Below are 19332 nucleotides of genomic sequence, written 5' to 3'. Positions count from 1 at the left end.
TAAAAATATTCCTATGCAGTTTTTAATTCTAAAATATAAATAAGCAGACAGATACTTGATAATTAATTGTGATCACTATGAATTTGAATGTGTTTATTCTAGAACTTATTTATGTTTACGATATGTTCTCAGAAAGTGTAGTACATCCTATGTCCCACGGATTAGCTTCCAACTTGAAACAAAATAATGGTACTCTACTGTTACTGGCCATAGCAATTTACTTTTGCATCTCAGAGTTTTGTATGTATTTAATGTTTTGTATGCTAATTCAGTATGTAGTCCACGTTTTCTAATGCAGATATGATATGCTTATATAGCTTATAAGGTTACCATGGATGCGAAGTGCATATTAAACTTGTAATTCCATTTGATTACAATACATCACATTGAAATATATGATGGATACGAAGTGTAGAGGAGTGATGTATTTTATCCATATTGACGGCGACGTGGCTAATGAGGCAAGCAATTTGCAAAATTGCTTTGGTGTCAATGTACAGCGTGATCAGTGCATTGGTTCGTTTATTTCCGAAGGTGATTGTCTTTCAGGTGATATTTATCTACGATTTCTTAAAGGAATTTCTGGATAGATGAGGTGCTTTGGGCTACTCAAAAGTACAGACAAAAGTCCTTTGGTTGTTGATATGTAGGATGGATGAAAAACCTATTTTACCGAGAAGGATAGTAGGGTTTGTCATCCCAGAAACGATGGTTTTCTCTCCCAAAACAAGAAACTGCCAACTAACACTTAATACACGTGTCTCTTAATCTTAGTGCCATATCTTTCAGTGGTGAAATGTTTCTCAAAATACAATTTCATTCATATTTGGAACGGCCAGAAGACGCAATCAATGACTCCATACTAAAGGCATCTTAGTAATAAAATGACGTACAAGCACACTAAATAATAAAATTTGATTATTATTATTGCTGTTATAAAACTTGAGAAATTGATTCATAAACAAATCGAACCCCAAATCTTGAAATAAGTAAATAAAAAATACACATTTTGTTTTTTAAAATAAAGATGACGTGTATTTTATGAATATTTACATGAAATATATTTTCCCCGACATAAAGGAAAAGTCTTTTTCCTTTTAGCAATTTTGTTACAGAATAAGTCAACAGAAGATTTCTTTTTTCGTTCTTGAATGAAGAAAAGCACCCACAGGGTTCCTCTACTAACAGTATTTCAATACTGTTATAGCGATGTTGTCAAGAAAAAGTAATATTTTTGTTTCTATGTTTCTTATATACGAAGCTAAGAACATTTGAATCGACCATCTTCCATATCCTCTTATAAAACAAAATCACTCCTAGTGCAGAATACTACGAGAATAGAATGCACAAATGACAACATACCTTAAGTACACTGACACGCTTTAAACTCTGTTGTCTACTGTTTGTTTTGATCATCTTTCAAAAGCAGGGTTATCACACCCTTCCGGCTCTCCTCTATCCTCCAGATTAATGGATTTTAATTCGATTTCTTCATTTACTGTTGAATTATTTTTAACTGTATTTGTAGTTAAATCTTCTTTGGCATCCTCTTCCACTTTTGACATGTGGATCTTAAAAGAAGGACTTCTGTGCGGATTTTCTTCTTCCTCTTCGCACATCGTTACAGCTAAGAAAGGTCCCAATGATATGCTATTGGAATGTCTGTTAGTGTCCCCTTTACGAAAACTGGTTCTACGTCCAATAGATGGAGTGCTTTGACGACGATGTAAAGGTGGCTTGCCAGATTCTATATCGAACGTGATAACTGGAGAGCCATCAGCAAGATGATTAATCACAAAACTGGAAATACTGAGCGTACGGCTGCGATCCCTTTCTTCGTCTTCTTTATCTGTTGGTTCTACAAAACAAGGAAAAAATAATATCACATTTTTATTATTCATTAATGCTAATAATTGGTCATTATTATCTGCATCCTTTATTGATTGCATAAATATGTAGTTAGTATTATACTAATACATGTCGATAGGCGAATTTTATCCGCAGAACAATATTACATACACTAGTGGCCAAAATTGTGGAAACCTTTGGGAAAAGTGTATTTTTGAGGTTTGATGGCTCATAACACCACTTGTTTTTGGTGTAATACCATAAAATTATATATCAATGGAAAGATAATTTAATCAAGAATGTAATGCAACAAAGTTTGTTCAATTATCTGTATTCTATGAAACGTTATAGCCAAATAACCAGAAAAAAGAAGCACAACTTAGTTAGGTTGATATGAAGTAGCTTTCCTTCATTTGAATGTAGTCAATGAGCATGAGTGTTCAGAGAGCCAATCAGGTGTCATCTTGTTTTGGCAATGAGCCAAAAAACGATCACAGCATGATTCAGCTATTAATGTCATGTATTGGAGCTGAGAGGAGAACATTTGGTAGTGTGTGTTATGTGATTGCTATCAAGGTTGGTTGGTTTTTTTTTTGTGTTTTTTCATTTAGTGAGCTTGTAAAACGTCATAAAATTAAAGAAATGGTGCAAAGAGTTGACTGGTCACCCAGAAAGCGATGTGAAATAGTATTATTAAGTTAACAAGGCTACAGTTATAAAGAAATTAGAAGAAAAATTGGTGGAAACTTAACCAAAGGTGGCATTTCTAAATTTTTGAAGAGGTATAAGGAGACTCAGTCACTACAAAACCAGACTGGTAAAGGCAGGAAAAGGTGCACAACAGCAAGTGATGATAGAAGAATTGAGAGACTGTGCCTACGTGACAGAAGTAAATCATCTGGGTGTATACAAGATGAAATGGCACAATACAATGTGAAGTTGAGTGCAAGGACTGTTCGACGCAGACTGTAGGAATTTGGTCTAAATGCTAGAATTCCACGAAAAAGGCCATTTTTATCTCTCAAACAAAGGTTGAAAAGATTAAACTGGGCTAAAATCCATGTTAACTGGACAGCGGAACAATGGGACAGTGTTATTTGGAGTGACGAGACCAAAATCCCCATGTTTGGTAGTGATGGCATCAAATACGTAAGGAGAAGATTTGCATCCTGATTATATTACACCTACATCCCTGCCCAGAGGGCGATTTCAATGAAACACCCACTTAGTGTTATGATCTGGGGTTGTATGACATCAAAAGGTGTGGGCAGAATTTGCGTGATTAATGGGAATATAAATGCCCAAAAATACATAAATGAAATATCTGAGCCCAAACTGAAGCCTTCCGCACGTTATCTTTTCCAAGATAATGAAGCATTTATATTTCCACAGGATTCAGCTCTATGTTGTGTTGCTGCTGTGTGCAAAAAAAGTGGTTTCAAGATAATCATATTCCACTTCTGGAATGGCCTGGGAATAGTCCAGACCTTAATCCAATCGAAAATCTATGGAGCCGACTAAAGTAACTTGTTAGTCAGAAGCAACCCACCAATAAAACCCAATTAATAGAAGCAATACTTCAATCTTGGTTTCACATTATAACAGCTGCAGAACTAAAAAACTTGGTTCACTCCATGGGAAGGCTTTGTAAGGCCATAATTAACGCGTTACCCAACTAAGTATTAACTCACATCGTGAGAATTTTTGTACATCATTTTTTCTATATGTTTCACTTTTCTTCTTTATAACTGATGTTCTAATAAAAATTCCTTCATAAAAGTTATTGCATTACATTCTTATTTAAATTATCTTTCCATTTATATATAATTTTATAGTATTACTCCAAACCAAAAGTGGTATTATGAGCCATCAAACCTCAGAAATACACTTTTTCCAAAATATTTCCACAATTTTGGCCACTAGAGTACGTTAGTTGTAGATATTAGGGATGTAGATTCGGTGCTTCAATAGTTACAGCTTAAGCTAAGGTCAATCCAACACTTTTTATTTATATAGCGACGTTTTTTTTTATTTATGTGGAAGGAGTGCTTTAATTGCTAGAGATGGAAGCAGGGTGAATAAGGTAAAGATGTTATGGATACATTCATTGAATATTTCATACTAGGGAATATATTCGTATTGAGAACGAGAGATGAGGGCATCGACATGGACGAATGCTTTTAAATATGATATATTAAGCATACTATCAATAAATGCATAAGATTCGAGTGGTTGTCATTACTTGTTTTAAAATGATTACGTCTTATGTGGCTTTTCGATGAGAATTTAGCAACTGAAAAAGTCTGAGCTGTATGGAACAGGAAAATGTATTGCCGCTATATGATAGGATCCCAAAAGAAATGCGGTTAATTACTGACTAATCTATATTTCTCAAGAGATAAAAAAGGTTTGAGGAAGACAGTAAATATTAAAATAATAGATGATAGGGTTGATGAGAGAAAGAGTTCTCGAGGGGAGAGAGAGAGAGTGTGCGAGTTTGTTAAAGGAAAATCATGCTTTAGCAATCGAATTGCATTTGTAATTATGATAGCATTGGGTGGAGAAAATATATTGTGATTGTTCTGAATTTTACAAAGACATTAAAAAATGTTCCGCACTATAACTCAGTATTCGAACTGCAATGAATAGGTGTGGATAATAAGGAGGTAGCATAGATAAGAGATGGGCAGAATAGTATATATATGAACGAGTCACCGTACCGGGAAACATCCATCGCCCTCTGGGCATGGATGTTTCTCGGTATGAGTCCACCACTTTGCCTATTAGGGGGACTGAAGTGGCTTGCAAAAGTATCATTTTAGAGGATTCTTGCGTTATCCCTAGCTGTCCATGACACAATTTCGTGGATGAAATCCATTAAAAAATAAAATGTCATTCAGGAGAGAAAAAAAAAAAAAATAGCGAAAATCGTCACTTTCTAAAAGCGAGAAGAGTGGCATATACTCTCTCTCTCTCTCTCTCTCTCTCTCTTATAGGAGAATGAAAAGTTTTTTTGAAATTTATATTTTTATTTTAAAATAATAGTTAGTTGTTTGCTCAGTTTGTTCTTTTTAATTTTACAAATCGACAATACTTTTTTTTTATTAATTCTCATGGTACTAACGCATAATCTGTATTTAAAAAGTATTTATATAATAAAACCTTTAATCTTATATTTTAAAATTAACTTCTTAAAAAAATGCGAAACAAAAGATGATGGACTTTGATATGTGTCACGTGCAGTGTCGATGGCTTAATAGCAACAAATAATGTTCGCGTGTATATATTAAAGTAAATAAAATAATTTAAAGTTATTGTGAATTAATTTAGTAAAATAATGGAATTCAAAAGATTTTAATATAATATTAAAACTAAAAAAAATTATTAACCAAATTACCTTCTGATTCAGGCTTATCAACTTTTACTTTGACTTCCTTTGATTTAGCTGAACGTCTCTTCAGGTAAAAAACATTAATCAGGAAATAAGTAACGCATGCAACACTACATCCGTAAGAAAATAGTCTAAATGTCTCCCGGGTTCCAAATTTAGCCATCAAGAAACCTCCAAGAAGACTACCGAAAGCTCGACCTAAAAATAATAATAAAGAAACGAATTTAAACTAGTGCAATTTAGTGCTAAAATATAACTAATCATATCAGCTGTTTATTTATCTCAGATAAGATAATTAAGATTTGTAATCGAATGAGAAGAAATGAAGAATCCCTTTGACTTCAAATAACAACTATTTTTCTTTTTACATTTCTTTTAAACCCACTATAGCCTTCGTATCCCTCTTTCTTGGAAATCTTTTGACCTCATCTCACTTATTCTCTTCATCAACCAGCATCAGAAAAAGCTGATTATATAACTCAGAAAAGAATGTTTTCGATCAATGTTTTAAAATGTTTAAATGAGTAAGTTAGGATAATTTTCCAGATATAGCTTTGGTACTAATATAATGTCAATGCTACGTTATAGTTTAATGCGCATGTTCCAAAAATTCATTTAATAATGAATAAATCAGAAATGTAAGAATTTTTTTCCTAATATGGAGAAGGTGAAATCAGCTTACCTGATATAATATGCAGACCGTTCCATAGTGTCATCATAGTCGAAAGCATGCTCAGTGGAGCTAAATGAGTGCAATACATCGTGACTCCAATAGTCAGCAAAGTAACGGTAAAATTCTCCATCATCTCATAAATTAAACATATGAACTGGTTAGCGGCGTACGAATACCCTATGTAGCGAACCGTGTAAGCAGCAAATGCTAATACCATCACATTCACATATCCTATCTTTCTTGTTATCCAAGTGGAGATTAGAGACATAGGTAGTCCTGTACCAGATCCTACGGTTACTGTGAGACCCATTAATAAATTACTGGAGCCCAGTTCCTCTTCAAGAAACCAGAAAAGGAAGTTTTCCAGAAATCCCCAACAGATTCCAAGTAATGCAACAAACAACAACATGATCAGCACTTCTGCGTTGGTAAGGAGAATCTTAAGGTTACTAAATGCATTTTCTGATGCCACTTTCATACTCAGGTCTAAAAAAAGCGAGGTGACAGCGGCGATGATGTACAGACAGCCATACATATAGAAACAGGGACTATAATTGGTATGTTCTTCATCACTTGCCACGTCGACCAGAACGCCGCTAATCGGAGCAAATATACACATAGCCAAAGTGGCCCACATTCTCTGGAATCCAATGTCACCATCCTTATCTAATACTACGGTCATGGAGGCTGCGTCAAATAAGCCATTTACTAATCCGATACCAAGAGTGGCTGTAAGACGAATTCCTAGATACATCCAGAAGGTTTTTGTCTCACTATGTGCTACAACACGGTCGATTTGTTCACATAATTCATGAGAACCTGGAGCCGTGACAGAACATGAATAGTTACAGTTATCTTCGTCATGAGAACATTGCATTTTGTGATACTGACCCCAGTGGCTAATGCTACTTATTATCATGTAACTATCGTTATTTATATTAGGATAAACAGTCAAGTTGAAGAGAGTTTCATTAGGATTCCAATTACAATCCAGTTTGCCGTTGTTATCCAAGCACAAAGGCTTTTCTTCAGTACCGTCTGTACATGCTTGAACACAACTGTGGATACTTACATCCAACACGGAGGTAATATTGGGAAGTACATTACAAGTTCTATTGTCATTAAGCAAAAACTGTTCAGATTCAGATGCACATAAAAGCTTGGCATTAAAAGTTCCATAATCAGGATTAGTTTCGACTTTTGGGACCAATAACAGGCAGTTGGAAGTTACTGCGGAGAATGCGAGAAAAAATGCAAACAGGAGCTTGAAATTGCCAATCCTGTCAGCTAGCATTCCCATTAGCGGTGTTACAAATAAAGCGATCACTGGTTGTACAGCAAAGATGATAGACGTGTTTTCGATTCCAACACCAAGTGACTTCAGATGAACAGAGAAAAATGGGTAGAGAGTGGCTTGACCTATAGAGGAAAAAATAAAAAAAAAATTAATAGGAATACTGAAAATAGGCAAATTTTTCCGTCTTTTTTAATGACACAGACTGACTAGTATAAAATAGAGTTCATACATGCACCATCTTATTTGAGACAAAACACAATCTGAAAAATCACAAACTAGTAATACTTCGATTTGTTATATTTAACAACTTTTCTCTTCATTCTCGTTGCAACTAAACCGAACACTCCTTTTAGAATACACTTAAAAACGAGCTTTTTAGAATACACTTAAAAAATCTACTGAGACGCACAACCAGCTAATTATCCACACCTCAGTGTTAAAATATATCATATTAGTCAGAAATTTTACCATTTGCTATTTCCATTCTTTCCTTCCTTTCGATATATCGATTTAAACTTCATCTACAAAAAGTGTTCGAAATTCAGTTTTCTGTTTGTGAAGTGGAGACTGGAGCACCAAGGGAAAAACATCTCTAAATATCGCTGTCTATGATCAACTAATATAATGCTGGAATTAAAATAAAAAAAAAAAAATTGCGAACGTATACTGTTGTGATGTGGTGATAGCATACAGCTTGCTCGCTAAATAAACCTTCGTAGTCTGATATAATAGGTAAAGAAACAAATTATCCTTCCCTTCCTTTCACACGTATTCTTTTGCCCATTTGACACACAGATCATGCCCGTTCTTACTTATATTTCTTTAATTGTTTTCAAAATATGATAGCATTCAAAGATGCTATTCATCAGTCATTTAGTAGCTTCTTAACAATTATGCTATTGATATTAACAAAACTAATAACAATACCAACATGTCCGGGGAGTACTAGATGCACATAATCATCAGCTTACCAACTTTTATAATAACTGTCATTAAAATTAACAATAATCAACTTGTACAGTGAATAACGTAAGGACCGTTAACTAAGGGAAAGTTAGCTGTTATCATACGGAGGGAGATTTTTCTCCCAAAAACTCATAAATACAAATAAACTGGCCAGAGAATATGCGCAACTTAAGGCTCTGTAGGGAAGATCAATCGCCCGTCATAGCATTATGAAAGTTTCTATGAAGGTTGCTTGGCCGTGACAGGTCATTAGCCTAACACGTTAAAGGTGATAAAAAATTTGGAAACCTCTGGTTAAAATTGCTTTAGGCTAAATATTTAAATAAATAAAAAATAAGCTGTTGAAATTGCAACACTATTTTATAGCTTAATTAAAGTGTAAACAAAATTACACTAACTGAAATATATAATAATAAGAAAAATAATGGTAATTCAAAACTACGTTGTTATTAATGGTATTACAGCTGCAAAATTGTCGACTTCTTTACTGAAACTATGATCAAACCAAAAGCTAGATTAAAATTATTCTTAATTTTCCAGGATAAGTGGAAACCTATCGCTGTATCAAAGATCGCACACAATTAAAATCAGCAAACTCTTTTTAGGCGAAATCACAAATTGCCACTAGAATATACGGCTTTTCTAAGGCCTACAATATCTCTTCGCCTCGGATGGATTTCAATGACCGCCCACTGATTCACTTTAAAATCACTCAAAAAATTTCTTGACAGACATCTTCAAGCCTTTTGATTTTTTTTTTTTTTTTACTTTAGATCAGGGATTCCCAACTCTATGCCCGCGAGCACCATGGCACCCGTCGACCAATTTGTGTGTGCTCGCCGCTGTTCAACCGTGTGCCGTATAGTTTGAAATAATCACACAACAATTCATGGCATGCTATATGACGCATGCGTTAATGACACATGACGAGTATTAAACGCATACAATGTAAAGTAGACGCGCATTCATGCTTTTTCAAAGTCAATAAATGCAATATGTGTTTCTAAATTGTATTCTCTTCTTTTCTCTATTATTAATTTTAGTCAGAAGGCCAGGACTATACATGATCGTCCTTTTCTAAATTCATTCTGTACTTCTAAAATAAAGTTTTCAGAATATTTCATTAGTTTGCTATTTAAGATCCTGCTGTATATTTTGTAACAGGAATTTAGTATACTAATACCGCTATAGTTTTAAGGTCATCTCTATTACCTTTTTTAAATATAGGAAGCACAATTGCTTTTCTCCATTCTATTGGGGGGATACCAGTTGAATGAATTTTATTTAAAAATAATAAGAGTCTTTCTTTGAATCTTGTTCCTGCGTATTTACATAGTTCTGAACCTAGTTTATCTTCTCCATGTGATTTTCCGTTTCTTGTTCTTTCAGGCTGGTTTCTAATTCTTCTTTAGTTATTTCCTTTTCATTTTCGTTAATTGTTTGCCAGTTGCCTTTTTTAAAATATTTGTCTGTCCACAATTCTGTGTAGTAATTTAGAAATTCTTCTAATTTCAATTCGGTGTTTAATTTTATGTTTTCTTTGGTATCTGCATTTAAATGTTTCAAAATCTTATATACATTGGGTCTTATTTTATATAAATCATGTTCTAAATTAGAAACAAATTTGTTCCATGATTCTCTATATCTTTTTCTGACTTCTCTTTTAGCTATGGCTCCCATTCTTTTATATTCTATTTCATCTTCTAATCTTTTACTGCTTAACCATTTGCGATAGGCTTCTTTTTTCTTTTTGATTATTTCTTTGATTTTATGATCCCAGACCTTCAGTTTTTTCCTTTTATTGAATTTTTTGGTCTTTTTCTAAGCTTTCATTTGCTGCTTCATTTAGTATTGTTTTTATATTAAGCCATTCTATTTCTATTTCTTCATTTTGTTTTATTTTATCTATATATTGGTTAATTCTTTGTTCATATAGCCATTGTACACCTGTGTCATTCAATAGTCTAGTTTTATAAACAAATGTTTCAATTTTTCTTTCTGTTCTTGTTACTTGTAGCCATTTAGGTGGTAATCTTAATTTTATTTTAACAAGGAAATGGTCACTGCTTATTTCATAACCTCTGTGAACTCTAAAATCTAGTGAAAATTTTGATGTCTTTTCATTTAATATAAAGTAATCTAATATTGATTTCCATCCTCTTGCTGCTCAAGTATATTTATGTATGTCTTTATGTTTATAGAAAGAATTCATTACTTTTTAGGTTATTATAAACGACAAAGTCAATCAATTTTTTACCATTCCTGTTTAGAGTATGTTCTCCATGTATTCTTATATTATTATTAATTTTCGTGTTTCCAATTCTTGCATTTAAGTCTCCTGCTAAAATTATGTAATCATTTTTATTTATTTTATTATATTTGCTTTGTAGCTGATTATAAAAATCAATATTATCCTGTTCTCTTCCTTCTTCTGGGGCATATAAACCAATTATTGTTATATAGCCTCTATCTATTTTCTATTCCTCTATCTATTCTAGCTTCTATTATTCTTTCACTCCATAATTTATAATGTTTTAACTGTTTTGAAAGGGAGTTATGAATCCAAATCATGACTCCTACTTGGGCTCTTTGGTCTCTGTGGACTCCACTGTATATCACATTAAAATTTTGGTTCTCATAGTTCCTTTTAATTTCTTTTTTTGTTTCAGTGATTACTGCTATTTTAAAATTTCTTTCCTTTAATAATTGGTCTAATTCTATTTCTTTATATGCTATTCCTCTTACATTCCAATTTGCTATGTGTATTATATTTTGTCGTTTCCATTTTTGTTTTACCTTTTCCATTCCAGGGTCGTTTCCCATAGATTCAATCCGATTGTCTTTTTCTGTCAGCTTACGAGTAGAATTATGTTCTCCATGTCAGGGGACTAGCCTGACGATGGAATAGTTTAGTGGTACGGCTCTACCTTAAGGCTTTTGAACTAGCCTTCTTCCGAATTTAAACCCATAGGAGGAATAGGGTATATTGAAGGGGGAAAGAGTAGATTGTAGAATAATTATAGTAAGGTTTATAGAGAGGGCATAGTTATAAGGCCAGAAATGAAAAAACCCCATGGCCTTCGAGTACTCTAATAGCATAAGGGTCATAAAATAAGAAGACTTGGCTGATAAGGCCTTATAGGAAAGATTAAAGTAAGTGGATCTTCTTCAAAGTAGAAGGAGAGGATAGATCCAGCTAGGGGTCATGGGAGTGCTGCTTCCCTTACAATCAAGATAATTGCCCCTTATGGCCCTGTTGGTCCACGAGTCCTTATTCAGTATAATCGGACCACACACACACACACACACACACACACACACACACACACACACACACACACACACACACACACACACACACCCTGGGCTCCCCTATCCGCCACCACCCAGGGGACGCGCACTCTACGGGTTACAGGGTCCCCCGAGAGAGAGAGTAATTTAGATTTATATTAGATTTATACTGAGCATTATGAATACCATTTTCTAATTACCGTCCTTCCAGCCCAGCAGCAGCTTGCTTGCTTTTTCTTTCTTTCTATTTTTTATTATGACAAGCATATGACATTTTTATTATCTGGTCTTTCTATCTTTCTGACCTACGAGAATTTCTACTGAATCTCAACTCCTTTCAATGCTGAATTTGGTTTTCGTTGTCACTGTAAAAAGTAATAAATGGTTACATTTTTGAACCATCTCTGAATAACCTGAAGCAGCCTCTTCAATCCACTTGAAAGAAAAATACGCTTCGCAATATCTTTTCACATCAACATCCTTTCCACAAAGTGTTACCATCAAAATCCTAGACAAAATTCGCATCTTTTGCTCTACAGACTCTTTGATGCAGGAACAATTTCTGTTCATTAAGTCTACATTTATTTCCGAGTTTCTAATCCGGGATGATCCATAAATAATTAACAAATACACTTCTTGCTTACTATTTTCAGATAATGATACCTGGGACTTGACTTCTTCCATTCGAAGTGTTTCTGACCGTATTTCTCAATTACACCATTCCTTCAATCTCTAAGTGACGTTTCAACTTATCCATTAACCAAACTCCTTCACAAAATCCTCCTTCCTCATCCATCTAAGAATGAACTAGATGTTTTATCTCACTCCGATGTTTACAACATCTTATTCAAGCATGTTGTTCAGCTTAGAATAGAAAAGGATATCATTTGTCCTCAAGAGCAGTTAAGACTTTCGCAGTATGTTATTGTAACGAGTCACGGTGCAGTGGAAGGACACCACATGATACATACATTACAATACTGAAAATCCTAAAAGATAAGCAAAAAAAAAAAAAAATCAAGTTAATACTTTTTTTAAAATAATATGTTGATCCACATTTTGCCTGTATCGCAGTATTCATACTGTGCGGTAAAATGTCATTCCATTTTATGTTAGTTCAATCGAGTTTTGATCGAGGATTTGAGCTGGTCATTATACTCTGTTATCCTCAAACGAAGCCACAGAGATTTTACTGTGTGACAGAAGACATCCTTTTACTGGTATAGATGGACCTTTACCATAGAATTTCATAAATTGCAGTTTATCGAGATTGTGGAAGTGCATCTCTTCGTCCATGGTAACATCGATAAAAAACATCAGACCAAATCCATAGTACGAAGGCCACCTCCGCAATATGATATTTCAACTAGCTTTACAGCTTGGACAGAACTATATGCTCCAATACATATCCTGGAGGGAATAGTTTTAGAGTTCGCTGTGCCGCGGGCGGGTTTTCTCTCACCCGATGAAAACAGGCCAGCGAGATTCATGGATCCCAAGTACTCATTCTCAGTTGTCTGGAGTTTTGATTTTGCAGTTTAACTACTGCAGCCGTTGAACTTATGAGGGTGAGCTCTTGTTATCACGTATCATTAAGCTTTGTTAAGCGTGTCATTTTTAAGCCGAACGTTGAGCTTACTAACGCTTCTCTTAATACGGGTTGTCTATCAACATCTCCATCTACAACATCTGCATAGCATTTTGCACGTTTTTAATATCCTGTGCTGTTCTTCTTCAGGGAGTATTCGAATAATTCAGGCGATATAAAGTATTTTTAAAGCCTTTTTTCCCTAAAGGTTATAATTATATAGCAGTTTACTCCTTACATTTGGCCAACTTCATTAGATAATCTGAGATCAAAATTGATACTTTTACAAGCTATTTCAGACCGCCAATAAGCAGAGTAATTTTTACACCGAGCGATATGAAAATCATCTACAGAGAGATTAATCCATGGGTTGTAGAGTGGAATGCTATCCACTCAGCCATCAGAACTATAAATGTGTATGCATATAGTATATAAATAAATAAATTATGACTTTTTTCCAATCACATTGTTCTTCCAGAGTTCTATAATGTTAAGAAGTAAGAAGCAATTTCCTGCTGTAAATCTTCACTCTGCATCACATTTTCAGTTCTATGATTGAAAATCTGATACCTTTGTATATATATATTTTCAATATATTATTTATTTATTATTATGAACTTATTCACTAGTTGAAGTGATTTTTTTTTTCCCAGCAGAAAACTCTGTTGCTATGTCGCACCCAGGATATAAATGAACCAGATCGATAATCCCATACCATGCACAGCCAGGAAATAGAACTATAGCAAACAAACAAAATTCAATGACCAAAACACAAGTTTCCCACAGGTGCTGATTTTTCTTTACTCAGCAGAGAATATTATCCAGCAGATAATATCCCTGCTTGTAGGTATATTTGTTATTTTTATTATCCCACGCGAGTAGGATGAGTAGATAAACCAGAAACATGATATTTGAAAACTATCATGTTTCTGATTTACCACGATACTTTTTCAAGCTACTTCAGACTACTAATAAGCCCGTATTTGTCTTGATCTCACACCGGGTGGTAAAAAATTGCCTAAGGCATTCACAAATATCCATGACAGAATAGGATTCTAACCTATGGCTCATGGAGAGCAGAAATGTCATCCGCTCGATCAACTTAGACTGGTTAGTTGAATCTATAATTGTAGTTTATGGGAAGAAAACAACTAAATACCATACCATTACGTTGCAAATATATTATGCACTAAAAAAGAAAGTTACGATGCGAGAATGTGATCTTTAAAATGACCGTCTGTTATATGTTTCTTTTTAATTAAAAATAATTATTTATTGACATTGACAAACAAAGGTTACTGTCCATGAGATGGCGACAGTTGTCTACCGTATTCTCTTCCCAGGATGCCAATTAAAATCATTGATAGTCTTGAACCAGCTACTATAATTGGTCAAGGGTGAAGACTGGATGCACCGCAGTTTTCAAAAGTTAGTTAAAAAAAGCTAAATAGCCTCACCTATTCTCTTTATGGAAGCGTTAGCGGATTTATTTATTTTACAATAAAGGCTTTTCATTTTTTTTATTCGACAGTACATTTTTTTTATATGAAAGATATATTTCAGCTTAAATTTTTTATATATTTCCTTACCTCCATAAATTAGAAACATTAGAACCTTAATTGGGATCAGCTCTTTTCGTTTGAAATCCTTCATAAACGATTCCATCCTTTCTTATGTTTAACGATTCAAAACCCGAAATCAAAGAAAACTTTCTCCGTCCGTTCTAATTATCTCAAACAAGAACGAAGCTGACTTTGAATTCATATTACTAGGCTAGAAAACAGAAGTTGCATGAATTACATAATGAAAGTCAGTGCGATTCATCTTAAAGAATATCAGTTGGCTTCTTATGAGTCTTTCGCTCTCTCCCTTGTTTTATCGCACTGAAACATTTTACCTTCAGTCAACTGGTTCTTTATCAGAGGCACATTTAATGTTTTACTATCAGTCACACATCTGGTTTTGTATCTTTGAGGTGGATTTTCATTCTGATATATAACGTTATCTAGCTGTCAACTCTGTTTGTCTCTCTCTCTCTCTCTCTTTTTTGGCTAACTTTGTATTGCATTCCTTTGTTTAGAATTTTTTTCCTTTTAATTATATATATATATATATATATATATATATGCGCGGAGAATAAAATATTTCAGTTAGTATGAATGATTTTAATAACTGAATCAGCATGTTTACTTTTTTATCTGAATACTGAGTTTTACGTCACAAAATATTTCATACATATTTGTTTCAAAAAACGGCGATGTGAGTCACTCTGCCCTGATCATTCCAGAGAAGCGTACGGTTAAAGCGAGCTGTTGTAATTTGCTTCGTTCGTCATGTTTTCGAGTAGGGAAGCATTAAACATTTGCAAACAAGCATGAAATTGTTAGACTTCAGGAATCCAGGATGAAATTAATGAAACTTGTTCCAATTTCAGTTGTCCCATTCTACGAACCATCTTAAACAATATACAAATATTTTTTATATTATAGTATATTATTATTTTCAAAAATAATTGCATTTCCAGAAATACTTAACTCCAGTTCATGACACTGAACCACTAGGAAATAAGAGTTTTTTTATTTGCGACGGCTCGCTTAACGATGGTTTACGGGAACTAATCAGGTTGTTAAAGCGAGGTCTACTGCACGCGCAAGAATGTACTTGCATATACAAGGAATTCTATTACGATTTCAAAATTTATGGGAAATGATTCAAAGCTATATCATTAATTCTGCATTGGATGTAATTTGTGAAATCTTTCATTTTTTCGGACCATTTGCAGTGGCAAAATTAGGCAAAACAATATGTCTATGTCTACAGTTAACAAGTAAGGAATTGAGTAAAGAAATTCATGAAAAGGTGCGGTAAAGGGATTTTTATGTAAGGGACGCCATTCATCATCGCAATAAATCAACCTAGAGCTGCTTTTGTCATATGTTATGTTACACGTAATTCAGTCTTGCCTAATTCGCCTGTTAAAGTGGACCATTCGAAACGACACGACAAATTTTAATAAAGATCTAAATAATAGTTTTTATTCCATTTCATGTAACCAGAAAGAAATCATTACTATTGTTTTGAAACATTCCTGCCTGCAAGAAACGACCTAATTATAATACCCACCCACCTACACCCCCCCCCCTCCTCACACACAAATAATTTCAAATTGTTTTGTCCATACTGCACCCATTAGGCTGGAAGTGTCCGAATCCGCAATGGGCATGGATGTTTGTGATTTTCTTTAAGTGAGAGATGAATTTCATCGCGCGATGTGAAACCATTTCCTGCTTATTGGAGACTAGAAGTGACTTGAAAAAATTCCATGGTTGGTCTCTAGATCTGCGTTTCCGGACTTTGTAAAAAAATGAATAAAAAAAGCCCACTGATGGTACTAATGTATGACTTACAACTTTTCGTGCATAGGATTTACATTAAAATAAACAAATAAATAAAAAACGGCAGTAGCGCAATTGTAATATATAATTTTGACAGCGTTTGTCTCCGTAAATGACCCGATTGATAACAAAATTAGAATAGCGTAACATTTTGTGTGTGTGTGTGTGTGTGTGTGTGTGTGTGTGTGTGTGTGTGTGTGTGTGTGTGTGTGTGTGTGTGTGTGTGTGTGTGTGATTTTAAATTTTACAATCAAATAAAATCAGTCCTGTTGGAGTAGTGCTGCAGAGTCAGGAGCTTGGACTGGTGGATGGAAGGACAAAACAAACGCCCTCTTCTTAAGAGCTTTTCGAAATGCATCAGAAACGAACGATATCATATCAACGGGCTATTCAATTTGATCGCCGTTCGATCTATATTTCATATAGAATAATCAAAATTATTCTATATGAAATGTCTTGGTGCGACGGATATAGTATTGAAGTAGGTTTTTTTTTTTTTTCATTGTTAAACCTAGCTTCAAGAATGCTGATTTGCTTCCTTTTATAAAACATTACTTTGTCCCATTGTTTGTTTCTTATTATTCAATTTTAAATGTTATAACGATTTGAAATTACATTTTATTCTTTTTTCGCTATAAATGGAAAACTTTAATGGCAAAAATATGTTACACAAAATTATGTGTACAGCACAGATTACGAGAAAAAAAACTTTAAATTCAATTATTGTGATAATGAACGAGTGACTATAAAAAATGTGATGATGTAACACACGCATGTACGTATACAATCGTTTCCTTTACTGATGTCAGTGAAGACCCATACGAAGGGAAAACAAGAAAACGAGTGACAATACAAATAAGGATATGATTGAAGACAGTCATACAAAGGGCGTTTGATAATTCTTACATAATGACATCATTCCTTATCTCCAAAAGTGAACCAAAACGCTGATACGTTTCGCAAAATGCGAAAACAGCATTTAGATTCCTTTGATTCACACGCAAGTTTTAAAAAGCTCCAAAAGTTCACTTATCTCCAAAAGTGAACCAAAACGCTGATACGTTTCGCAAAATTCGAAAATAGCATTTAGATTCCTTTGATTCACACGCAAGTTTTAAAAAGCGGACGAGACAGATTTAATTGAAATTTAGCTTAAAATCTTTACTAATAATTGTCAAGTGAGAATTTTTTTTTTTTTTTTGTTATTTCAATTATTTCAGGTACAACAAGAGATAAAACATTTTAAAATTATTAGTTCACTTTGGAAGTATGGTTAAAAAAAGGTTAATGCACAGGAAAAGGATCTTTTTTACTAGCAAAATCATCAAAATTTCCTAATCGTTTCAATTTTTGTTCGAATCAATTATGGAGTGCATAATCAAACGGGTACTACCTTTTGATAGAGGTCTTTATCTGTGTGTGTGTGGGGGGGGGGAGAGTGCGTGCGTGCTTGTACTTTTTTATAATTATATATATTAACATATTAACTCTCAGGCGTGATGGTAAAAGTACTGGAAAAATTGGTCAAAAAGAGAATTCAAGAATGGGTAGATAAAAATATGATAGTGGATGAGGAGAAGCATGACTTTGTGAAGGTCATGCCTTAGTAATTTACTATCTTTATATAATAGAGTAACAGCAGAGTTGAACAAAGGAAATGTCTACACGATGATTTTGCTGTATTTTGCAAAAGCAGTTGACAGAATACTACATGGAACTCTGTTGCGCAAATTAGAACAATGGGGACGGATATGGCATTCGTTAAGTAGATAAGAGGGTGGCTGCTGGATAGATATCAAAAACTGGTATATGGTGAGGCAGAATCGAGGCGACTAGTGATGTGCCGCAAGGTTCAGTGCTGGGACATTGCTGTTTAATTCGGACATAAATGATACAGGAAATAACTTGAAAGGAATTATTCAGTTGTTTGCTGATGATGTAAAATGAGGTAGAGTAATAGTCAATCAAGGCAAGGCGGAGCGCTTGCAAGACCTTTTGTAATCTGTTTATCCCAAATAAAGCTTGTAATCTTCATCCCAAAATGCATAACTTTACATTTCTCCACATTAAACTTAAACTCATTATCTTTTGCCCATACTAACAGCCTATTTAAATATTCTTGTATGACCACACAACTCATAAAAAAAATAGTTTTCCAAGATTAACAGCAAATCATCAACACAAAGTCAATAACAAAGCACGTATTTTCCACTCTTGACCAAATAGGGGATGAAGGGTGCACCCTCACAGCTAAAACCAAAGACCACTCCAGAATATAGGCACACGGAAATATAGGACTATAGTCATCTCCAAATTTCTTGAAAAAATAACAAGCACACTGAACTACAAAACTACTTACAGAAATACAACATTATCACATAAAAAAACTTGCAGAAAACAAAAAGCACCACCACTTATTAGAAGATATCACCAATGCCGTGAACATAGCTCTCGACAAAAATAAGTATTTTTGCTGTCCTTATACAGTACTTCTTGACTTAATAAAACTTCTGATACTCTTGAACATGACATTCTGCTGACAAACTATAGCCTTATTCCGAATGAGTCTTATTCCTGAACTAGATATGTACAGGAACATTCTCACAAACAGAACACTAGTAACAGAAATAGGCACAAATTACAGCTGGGTATACAGATAAAACACCACTGAGTTCTATAACATAAAGTATCATATTATCACTTTTTATTTTCAGCTTATATGCCAACAACGTTCACAACTTGGCCACACGATTTCAAAGATATCAATATGCAGATGACACCACACTACTAACAATTCGCACAGATATTAACATGGCTTTCTCCAAAGCACAACAAGACCTAAACGCAATCGCAACTTACTTCTACCAAAATTCAGTCATAATG

The 19332-nt window shown here is 34.1% G+C and overlaps 1 protein-coding gene across 1 annotated transcript; it reads right to left on the bottom strand.

The window, feature by feature from the left end:
- Positions 1–1412: 1412 nt before the first annotated feature.
- LOC150107337 (uncharacterized) lies at positions 1413–12762 on the bottom strand. Its single transcript, XM_090391802.1, has 4 exons — positions 12660–12762; positions 5922–7331; positions 5246–5437; positions 1413–1858 (listed from the first exon to the last, which is right to left on the bottom strand). The coding sequence occupies exons 1-4, from the start codon at positions 12760–12762 to the stop codon at positions 1413–1415; spliced, it is 2151 nt and encodes a 716-aa protein (XP_090247928.1).
- Between the last annotated feature and the right edge of the window lie 6570 nt (positions 12763–19332).

Source organism: Typopeltis vanoorti, chromosome 4, assembly GCF_054136105.1.
Source record: "Typopeltis vanoorti isolate ZY-2024b chromosome 4, IOZ_Tvanoo_1.0, whole genome shotgun sequence".
Taxonomy (NCBI): domain Eukaryota; kingdom Metazoa; phylum Arthropoda; class Arachnida; order Uropygi; family Thelyphonidae; genus Typopeltis; species Typopeltis vanoorti.
The sequence above is the reverse complement of the archived record's forward strand: the minus strand, read 5'-3'. Positions and strand labels throughout refer to the sequence as shown.